The sequence below is a fragment of the Somniosus microcephalus genome, chromosome 13, assembly GCF_052327205.1.
Source record: "Somniosus microcephalus isolate GS21.2 chromosome 13, FLI_Smic_1.0, whole genome shotgun sequence".
NCBI lineage: Eukaryota > Metazoa > Chordata > Chondrichthyes > Squaliformes > Somniosidae > Somniosus > Somniosus microcephalus.
Window position 1 is genome coordinate 81,261,571 of NC_140999.1, and position 10,569 is coordinate 81,272,139.

At 46.9% G+C, this 10,569-nt stretch overlaps 1 protein-coding gene across 1 annotated transcript in view; it reads left to right on the forward strand.

The window, feature by feature from the left end:
* LOC147108445 (ras-related protein Rab-8A) overlaps positions 1-7,718 on the forward strand; it is a 27,070-nt gene extending 19,352 nt beyond the window's left edge. The window contains exon 8 of the mRNA XM_086005089.1: positions 2,609-7,718. Coding sequence (XP_085861215.1) covers positions 2,609-2,701 — 93 coding nt within the window. The 3' untranslated portion in view covers positions 2,702-7,718. The remainder of the gene's footprint in view (positions 1-2,608) is intronic.
* Positions 7,719-10,569: the final 2,851 nt, after the last annotated feature.

Sequence of the window (10,569 nt, forward strand, 5' to 3'; positions counted from 1 at the left end):
CAAACTCATTTATATATATATATATATATATAAAAATAAAAATTATTTCTACTTTTTTCACAACATGCCCTCAAAAAACCCTCCGCACCGCCGGGCACTCCAGCTAGTCTTTTATAATGGACTCTAGCATTTTCCCCACTACCGATGTCAGCTTACCGGTCTATAATTCCCCGTTTTCTCTCTACCACCTTTTTTGAATGGTGGGGTTACATTAGCTACCCTCCAATCCATGGGAACTGTTCCAGAGTCTCTAGAATTTTGGAAGATGACCAGCAATGCATCTCCGATTTCTAGAGCCACTTCCTTAAGTACCCTAGGATGTAGATTATCAGGCCCTGGGGATTTATCGGCCTTCAATCCTGTCAATTTCCCTAACACCATCTCCCTACAAATACTGATTTCATTCAGTTCCTCCCTCTCATTAGACCCTATGTTCCACGACATCTCTGGGAGGTTATTTGTGTCCTCCTTCGTGAAGACAGAACCAGAGTATGTTCTGCCATTTCTTTGTTCCCCACTATAAATTCCCCTGATTCTGACTGCAAGGGATCTACGCTTGACTTCATCAATCTTTTTCTCTTCACATATCTATAGAAGCTTTTACAGTCAGTTTTTATGTTCCCTGCAAGCTTACTCTCGTACTCTATTTTCCCCCTCTTAATTAATCCCTTTGTCCTCCTTTGCTGAATCCTAAACTGCTCCCAATCCTCAGGTTTGCTGCTTCTGGCCAATTTATATGTCCTCTCCTTGGATCTCATGCTATCCCTAATTTCCTTTGTTAGCCACGGTTGAGTCACCTTCTTTGTTTTGTTTTTATGCCAAACAGGGATGAACAAATTCTGTAGTTCATTCATGCGATCTTTAAATGTTTGCCATTGCCTATCCACCGTCAACCCTTTAAGTAACGTTCCCCAATCCATCCTAGCCAACTCGTGCCTCATACCATCATAGTTTCCTTTATTTAAATTCAGGACCCTTGTCTCTGAGTCAAATACTTCACTCTATCTTAATGAAGAATTCGATCATATGATCGCTCCACCCCAAGTGGCCTCGCACAACAAGATTGCTAATTAATCCTTTCTCATTACATAATACCCAGTCTAAGATGGTCTGATCTCTAGTTGGTTCCTCGACATATTAGTCCAGGAAACCATCCCGTATACACTCCAGGAATTCCTCCTCCACAGTATTGTTACTAATTTGGTTAGCCCAATCTGTATGTAGATTAAAGTCACCCATGATAACTGCTGTGCCTTTATTGCACGCATCTCTAATTTCCCGTTTAATGCCATCCCCAACCTCGGCATTACTGTTTGGGGGTCTGTATACAACTCCCACTAACGTTTTCTACCCCTTGGTATTTCTCAGCTCTACCCATACAGATTCCTCATCATCAGAGCTAATATCCTTCCTTACTATTGTGTTAATCTCCTCTTTAACTAGCAATGCTACCCCACCTCCTTTTCCTTTTTGCCTGTCTTTCCTGAATATTGAATACCCCTGGATGTTGAATTCCCAGCATTGGTCACCCTGGAGCCATGTCTCCGTAATCCCAATTATATCACATCCGTTTACACACATTTGCGCAGCTAATTCATCCACCTTATTACGAATGCTTCTCGCATTAAGACACAAAGCCTTCAGGCTTGTTTTTTTAACACTCTTAGACCTTTTAGAATTATTATTTACTGTAGCCATGTTTGATTTAAACCCTTGAGTTCTCTGACTGCCACTTGCTTTTCTCCTTCCTGTCTTTTGCTTCTATCCTTGCTTCCCTTTCCTCTGTCTCCCTTCACAGGTTCCCAACCCCTGCCATTTTAGTTTAAGTTGCAGTCACGCCCTCCTGTCCCTGACCACTAACCAGACCTGTACCACTACCTAACCTAAGGGGTGTGACTGCCTCCTGGATCAAAGTGTCCAGGTAACTCTCCCCATCCCTGATGTTCCGCAATGTCTACACCTCAGAATCCAGCTCAAAAACTCTGAGCTGAAGTTCCTCAAGATGCAGGCACTTACTGCAAATGTCTTGATGCGCTTCACAGGAGCGTTATCAAACAAAATTTGACACCGAGCCACATTAGGACAGGTGACCAAAAGCTTGGTGAAGAGGTAGGTTTTAAGAGGTGTCTTAAAGGAGGAGAGAGAGGCTGACGTTTATGGAGGGAATTCCAGTGCTTGGGGCCTAGACAGCTGAAGGCATGGCTGCTAAGGCAGTGGGGGATGGACAAGAGGCCAGAATTTGAGGAGTGCAGAGATTTTGGCGGATTGTAGGACTGGAGGAGGTTACAGACATAGGAGGGCGAGACCATTCAGGCATTTGAACACACAGATGCTAATTTTTAAATCGAGGCGTTGCCGGACCGGGAGCCAAAGTATATCAGCGAGCACGGGTGATGGGAGAATGTAACTTGGTGCGAGTTAGGATATGACTTGCCCAGAAACTAAAGTTGTTGAAATGAGTGCGGTAACAGTTTTCCAGCATTTTCTGTTGTTATTTCAGATTTCCAGCATCCGCAGTCGTAACAGTGTGAGTTTGTTGGGCTGAGGTCTGTTTGATGGGATGCGGTGTAACTGCTGTTGGCTAAACACCCCTTTTCCTTGTGTGCAGGAGGGCAACAGTCCACAAGGCAGCAGCCAAGGCGTACGAATTATCTCGGAACAGCAGAAAAAGAGCAACTTCTTTCGTTGTCTTCTCCTGTGATGAACTCTGCCTTAAAAAAAAAACAAGCACTCTCTGACTTGAAGTGGATGTGCACGCCCTGTGCTTTTCCTGTACAGGTGGACACTTCCTCTGGATAAGCCCTGTCGTGCTGCTGAAGGTCTACGGAGATCAAGCAGCTGAGGTTTTTAGCTTTTAGGACCTGACTGATGATGATTACCTCAGGAGTGGAAATGTGCACATCGGAATCTTCTGATGGGAATCCCTCCATTTTACTGATTTCCAATCTGTTGGGGTGTAATTGTTTGGAATCCTAGCATTCCCACTTCCTGTGTTCCCCTCTGGTTTCCCCTTTTTGTTTTTCCCTACGAATCTCCTGTCGCGGAGATGCTTCTGACATTTTGAGTATTTCCCTTGTTCGAGCAGCCCTCTGATCTCCGCTGTGCAATATGGTGCAGCTCCTGCTACCGGTGCTTCACACACGACACTTTTGTGTACGTTCCCTGTCCTGGAAGGGCTGAGTCCCGCTGATTGTACTTTGTGTTCTGCCAGTGATTGATCCCGTGTATCATGTGTGTATCTTGGTGGGTGTAATGGTTGTGAGAAGCGAGGAGCCCAAATGTCAATTTTCAAACCTAGAGGCAGGTGTGCCTGTACAGACCCCTCCCTTCCCACCCCACGGTGGTCATGTACAGACCCTTCCCCCCCACCCCAGCCCCACTGTGGTCATGTACTGACCCTCGCAACCCTGGTCATGTACTGACTCCTCCCACCCACGGTAGTCATGTACAGACCCTTCCCCCACCCCGGCCCCACTGTGGTCATGTACTGACCCCTCCCCACCCATGGTGGTCATGTACTGACCCCTCCCCACCCCGGCCCCACTGTGGTCATGTACTGACCCCCCCACCCATGGTGGTCATGTACTGTGTACTGAAGGCCACTGTCTGCTCACTCCCAGTTTCACAGCTTCTTTTTGATTCATGGTCCTGTTGCTTTTCTACGGTTTAGTTTTTCTGGATTGTGTGCGGATTGCACTGTTGAAGCAGGTATGTAGTAGTGTCGTCCTGGCTTAGACAGGTTTGATGGAGCGTTGCCAGTGGGCAATTTGTCTTGTTGACAGTAGACCTTGGGTAGTCTAGACCTTGACGGTAGACTAAACCTGGACTAGACTAGACCTTGAAAGGAGACCTTGGGTAGTCTAGACCTTGACTGTAGACTAAACCTGGACTAGACTAGACCTTGAAAGGAGACCTTGGGTAGACTGGATTGGATGGAAACAGCCAGAAATCAGAACACACAACCAAAGATAATTACTGATTGGAACCACATTGTTCCCTGATGTTGTCTGTGGGGAGGGTTTCACCAATATTTGATGGAGGGGCAAGATGACGGGGCGGGGGGGGGCAGGAGTGGGAAGATGACGGGGGGAAGTAGGATGGGGTGACCCCCCTCCTGATTGTGAGCTGTTCTCTTGCTGATGTGCAACAGCCATGAATTTATTGATGCAGCCTTATTCATCTGCCATTACTTTGGTTTCTCAGCACCTGCTAAACCATATTGTGAATACTATTGGAGTGTCGATGCTTGTAGCCACTGATGGGAGCGTGTGCTGCCCAAAGGAACAGTTACCAGAGCAGGGTCATTTTTAATTCACAGGCTGCAAGTGTTGGCAGTTTAGCAGATTAGATACTTAATGCATAGTATGCATGTCCTATTAGTTCAGCTTATGCACAATTCTCAAACTTGAGTACTGAAATAGTAAAATCCTCTCGGAGGTGAAATGCACTTTTAGTTGACGAGCAATGATTGACAGCTGTCACCTGCGTAGTGTTTGGAATGTGGAGTGGGAGAGATTTGCGGAGTGGGATGTACCAGCAGGTTTGCTGCACTCTAAACTCCTGAGCCAGTCTCGAACTATCGCTGGATAAACTTAAGCACCTGGCAGTAAACTGTACCAGAATTTTGCTGATAAAACCATTATTCTTAGCCCTTTAAGATCTGGTATTGATGGAAGGATTTGTTTTGACATTCCCATAAGACCAGAGTGTAGATGTGATGCTGATGACTGACAAAAGGAGAGAGGGTTTGAATTTTTAGTTGTGTCTTTAGTTCTTAGAATGATGGACAAGAAAGCAATGAAAGGCAACAGTTTCTCTTCTGATCTCCTCCCCCCCCCGTTCCCCCAATACTGATCGAGGAGGGGAGTGTATCCTTGTGTCAAACCACTGCTCCCAAACCAGAAAGGAAAACCAGGAATGAAGGGAAACGATGGATATTCGGAGCCTTTTGAACAAAGTACTTGGAGTTCTCTAATCCTAAAGGTTAAAATCCGACTTTGTCGCTACGTTGGAAGATGTTGTGTGTGGGTGGTGCGTGGTTACTGCACAGACAGCAGTGAAGGAGGATGGAGCAAAGGTGGCCAACCATTGATATCGCTGTGTGTTCCCTGCACCTTCTCCGTATCCGCAGCGGGCTAGTTTAACAGGTGCTGTGCTCAGACAGACCTGAATGTCTTTCTTTGTGAAGTTTACTAAGCACTTTGTGTAGCTCGATGAAAGGAGGAGTGAGAATACGCCCCCTTAAACTCTGCTAGAGAAATGAAACCATTATTGAAATGTGTCGGCCTTGTGCAAATCATGTCACCTGTTGAAATACCCAGTCTGATTACTTCACCAGAATCGCCTGCTGGGGGGGGGGGGTCCTATAACTATACTGCAGCTCCCTCCCACCCAGTCAAAGATAGACTCCCAGTCTAACCCGGCTCTCTCTGCACTGTCGAGGCCTCCCAGTCTAACTCAGCCCTCGGTGCACTGTCGAGATCCCCCAGTCTAACCCAGCCCTCTGTGCACTGTCAGGGCCTCCCAGTCTAACCCAGCCCTCTGTGCACTGTCGAGGCCTCCCAGTCTAACCCAGCTCTCTGCACTGTCTGGGCTTCCCAGTCTAACCCAGCCCTCTGCGCACTGACATCAACAGGTGCATTTTTCACTTTTCCTCTTTAACAGGAGTACTGTGGTGGTTATGTAACAGCCCTGCCTTTGCTGACCGAGCGTAGATGACCCATGCCCAGGATCCTTCTGATCTGTGTGGCTCAGCAGCACACCGTGGGGAGTAACTCTTCCCTGAAGCTGCCCAACAATTTACAGATGAGCCTCTTCCCGATTTTCTAATTTTTTTTGGACATTCCCCATATAACTTCCCAACTGTGATGGCGGGTGATTCACAGGTGTGTTGGATCTTAGTTGGAAGGAAAAGATTATTTATTCACTTCACGGATGTGACGCCCTATTTTCGGGCTGATCGCAGCCGCAGTCTCCAGAAACGCACTGGTGGTGACCTCGGGGAAACCACCCTGAGCTCCACAACAGAAAGCGCCAAACTGCCTCGCCAATGAAAGCCGCCTCCAGCCCCATCCAGCTCATCATCCACCATCGCCCGCTTCTATTCGCAAAGTGCAGATTTTATTCTATTTGTTTTAAAGTGTTTAAAAAAAAGAAGTTTTAGTTTTGTGTTAAATTACATGTGTGTGGAAGTGTTTTGTTCTTGACCCTGGTGCTCGTTACTTTGTGGCTCAGAGTTGCTCACGGCTTATCTTGCTTTGATTGTCCAGGTTGACTATGGCGTTGAAGCAGTTAATGGATTAACAACCCCCCACCACCAAAATACACCACCTCCCCTCAACTACACCTAAAAAGTGACGCGCCATCCAAGGTCAGTCAGTCTGACTCGGCCACAGGTGGGGTTAAATTATGAGCACCGGTTGTGAAGCAGCGCTGGGTTTAGTGCAGAGTTTGGAGTTTGTTCAACTAACGGTCCTGACCCATGAGTTCTGTGATGTCTCTGACCTGTGGCAGCAAAGCTTCTAGCAATGACCAGCTCCATGGAAATCTAACAAACCCTTTTAATTTTTCAGAAGGACTGGGTAGCATTGAAGGAAAGTATTGCAGAGGTGATCCTGCTGACTGACTGACTGGGAAATGGTCCAAATACCTGAACCAGTTTGAATGATTTCCCAAAGTGCTGCCAGGCCCTGGCCATTGGATGGCGGGTTGTGTTGCCAGCTCTTGCTGAAATTAGGTGGCAATGACTGACATCTAACAACAGAGGTGGATGATTCCCGGGACTGCGCATTGCCAGTGGCCCTGGCGTTACTTTGCCCCACATCTTGTTTTATTAAAAGCCATAAAGCTAATTAAACTGCTCTTTGCGATGTACACACTCACTGAAACGAATCTGCCAGATTTATTCCATCCACAGAGTGATAGCAGAGTGAATTTTATAACCAGTGTTAAATGGACATTCCAGTTCTGTCAGTCTTCGAATTCAGGGGGAGGGCAGTTGGACTGAGTTCTGCTCCACCAGTAGTGAACTAGCCGATGTCAGATGCTGCTGTTAGTGCCAGTGTTTCTGTAGTTGTCACGGGACCACCCCCAGAGAGACGGGCAGCTTGTATTTGGTGTGGTCATAACCACAGCGATGTCTAAAAGCATGGTCCTGTGTTAAGCAGGGGCTGTGTGGTCACTAGCTGCAGCCTTGCGAGGTGGCGGGTGTGGAGGGCTCAACACGTCAGTATTTCTCTTCCTGCTCCTGCATTTGCATTACAGCAAAGTTCAGCCACATTCTGGCACGGTGCTGGTGACACCACTGCACTACGCACACGATCCCCCTGATGAGAGGGGAATCTGCAGTGGGGCACAGTGTCAGTTAACGGCGCAGTACATGGCCTGTGGTTTGTAGAGTGCCCCTGTTGTCAGTTCGAACCATCGCTATTTAAGCACAGTATTGTAGGAAGAATGCCAGTGCTCTGGGTGGAATACATTGGCTTCTCTGTTTCAGGCTCATTGTCCCTGTACGTCCTTCAAACATTCCTTGTGTTGCAATAGCCTCCAGGATTCATTTGGTTCGAAGGGATGTGAGGCTGCATTGTTTCAGGTGACCATGTAAATAGCTTTACTTCAAAAAAAAAAGCTACTTTATAATTGTTCTGTACTTCCTGAAGTTACTGGATTTATAGATACAAGTGGAGTTTTAACGAGATTAAAATGTGAGTCTTTAAAAAGCAGCTTCTCTAATTAATGAGTTTGTATTTTTGTTACGTAACTTTCAAGTTGATAGAACGAACACCAGGATCGGGATCCTGACAAGAATACTCATCAAAAACACCAGGTGACTCCTTAACCCCTTAATTCCTCGTGAAGGACCCGTCTGGGATTTACCACCCAGTCTCTGACTCGAAGTTAATGGTACCTGGTTGGCTCGTGGAGCTGTATCACATTAACCATTTCAGGATACTAGCTGCTACACTACCAACCTCCCACAAGTGAATTAACCCTTTCCTAGTTATCAAGGTCAGACAACAAAGTCATGAACTAGTAACCATAGAAAGTTACAGCACGGAAGGAGGCCATTTCAGCCCATCTTGTCCACGCCGGCCAACAAAGAGCTTTCCAGACTAATCCCACTTCCCAGCTCTTGGTCCGTAGCCCTGCAAGTTAAAGGAAATTTCTGCTCATCCAATATTGGATGTTGGACAAGCAGTGTGACAGTTTAGATACAGTGGAGGGGTTGAGCGAAGTGGTGGTGAGGTAGAGCTGGGTGTCATCAGCGTACATGTGGAACCAGGCGTGTTTTCAGATGATGTCGCCCATGTAGATGAGAAATGGGAGGGGGCCAAGGCTAGTACCTTGGGACACTAGAGGTAACGGTGCAGGAGCAGGAAGAGAAGCCATTGAAGGAGATTCTGGATAGATAAGAATGGAACCAGGCAAGGGCTTGAAATCGACATCAACACAGTGTTTACTCCCACTCCCAAACAGCTGGTCGCTATTAGAGGGCATTAGTTGAACCACTGCCACCAAAATGCTGTGCAGCCTCTTTAATGAGTGCTAGCAGGCATTTAACGAGTCTCCGGGCAGCTGTTCCTAGCGCTGGCTTCAACTCATCCACCAAGATGGCGGCTTGCACTAAACGTGAGCCAAACTGGCGTTTCAGCTTAAGACCCCATCTTGGCCACCTCAGAGGCTCTTTAGCGCCTGAAGTATTTGGTGAAAATCACACCCACTATCTTCTGTATCTTTAATTTCCAGAAAAACCCTTAATTCCATTGGCCAATCTGAGTGACATTCAGTCTGCTGACTGATGCCATTCTGAGGACACGTTCAAGGCCATTATCTTCCTACAGTATGTACATTTGATTGTCGCCAAGCCAAGTATCATGCCAAATTTCTCATCTTCTCTGCTTTCCTCCCTCAGCCTCTGCACTGAGCGACTTCTCATCCTCGGTGATTTCAACCTCCATCTCAACTCTTCTGAGTTCACTGCCCTCCTTTCCTCTAAATCTCTCCCTCCAGATAAACTCGCCTACCCATATTCATGGGACCCCTTGATCTCGCCATCTCACATGGCCTCGCTATTACCTATCGTAACTATCACTGATAAGTCAATCTCTGATCATTTCCCTGTATCGCTCCACCCACATCGCCCTTTCTCCTCCCAGCCCCACTTCTTTCAGTGTCTGCCTCTGGAAAAAACTCTCCCTCAAATCACTTACCGCTGCACTTTCAAATTCCCAACTATCCAGCTTTTGGCCCACAATTCATCCTGACATTTCTGTTAAATCGCACCCTCTCCACCACCTTCAATGCCCTTGTCCCCATTAAATCAATCACTCTCTCACCCTAGTCGTACATAGGATTACATCGGATAAATGGCACAGAAACAGGCCATTCAACCCAACCAGTTCATGCCGGTGTTTATGCTCCATTCGAGCCTCCTCCCATCTTTCCTCATCTCACTCTATCAGCATAACCCTCTATTCCCTTCTTCCACATATGCTTGTCTAGCTTCCCCTTAAATGCATCTATACTATTCACTTCAACCACTCCCTGTGGTAGTGAGTTCCACATTCACACCACTCTTTGGGTAAAGAAGTTTCTTCTGAATTCCCTATTGGATTTCTTGCTGACTATTTTATATTGATGGCCTCTAGTTATGCTCTTCCCCACAAGTGGAAACACACTCTATCCACTCTATCAGAACCTTTCCTAATTCTAAAGACCTCTATTAGGTCACCCCTCTGCCTTCTTTATTCAACAGAAAAGAGACCCAGCCTGTTCATCCTTTCCTGGTTCCCCCTGGTATACCCTTCATCTCCACTCCCTTAAGTCCAAACTGAAACGTTCCTTATCAAAGTCTCAAATGACATTCTATGTGCCTGTGACCGTGGTAAACTATCCCTCATCTTTCCTGACCTATTTGCAGCCTTCAACACAGTTGACCACACCATCCTCCTCCAAGGCCTCTCTTGTTATCTAACAAGTGGGACTAACACTCACCTGGTCCCATTCTTATCTATCGAATCATAGCCAGAGAATCACCTGCAATGGCTTTGCTTCCCACTCCCACACCGTTAACTTGTGTCCACCAAGGATCTATCCTTGGCCCCCTTTTATATCTCGTGTACACGTTGCCCCTCATCCGAAAACGCAATGTCAGGTTCCGTATGTACGCTGACGACACTCTGCTCTATCTCACTACTACCTCTCTTTCCCCCTCCACTGTCTGATTTGTCTCACTGCTTATCCAACATCCAATATTGGATGTGCAGAAATTTCTTCCATATTCCAACCAAATATTGGGAAGACTGTCTTTGGTCACCGCCACCAACTTCTTTCCCTGGCCACCATTTCTATCCCTGGCCAGTGTCTGAAGTTGAGCCAGGTTGTTCGCAACCTTGGTGTTGTCTTTGACCCTGAGATGAGCTTCCGACCACAAATCCACTCCATCACCAAGACCGCCTACTTCCACCTCCGTAACATCGTCCGACTCCGACCCTGCCTCAGCTCATCTGCTAAAGCTCCCATCCATGCCTTTGTTATCTCCAGACTTGACTATTCCAACGCACTCCTGGT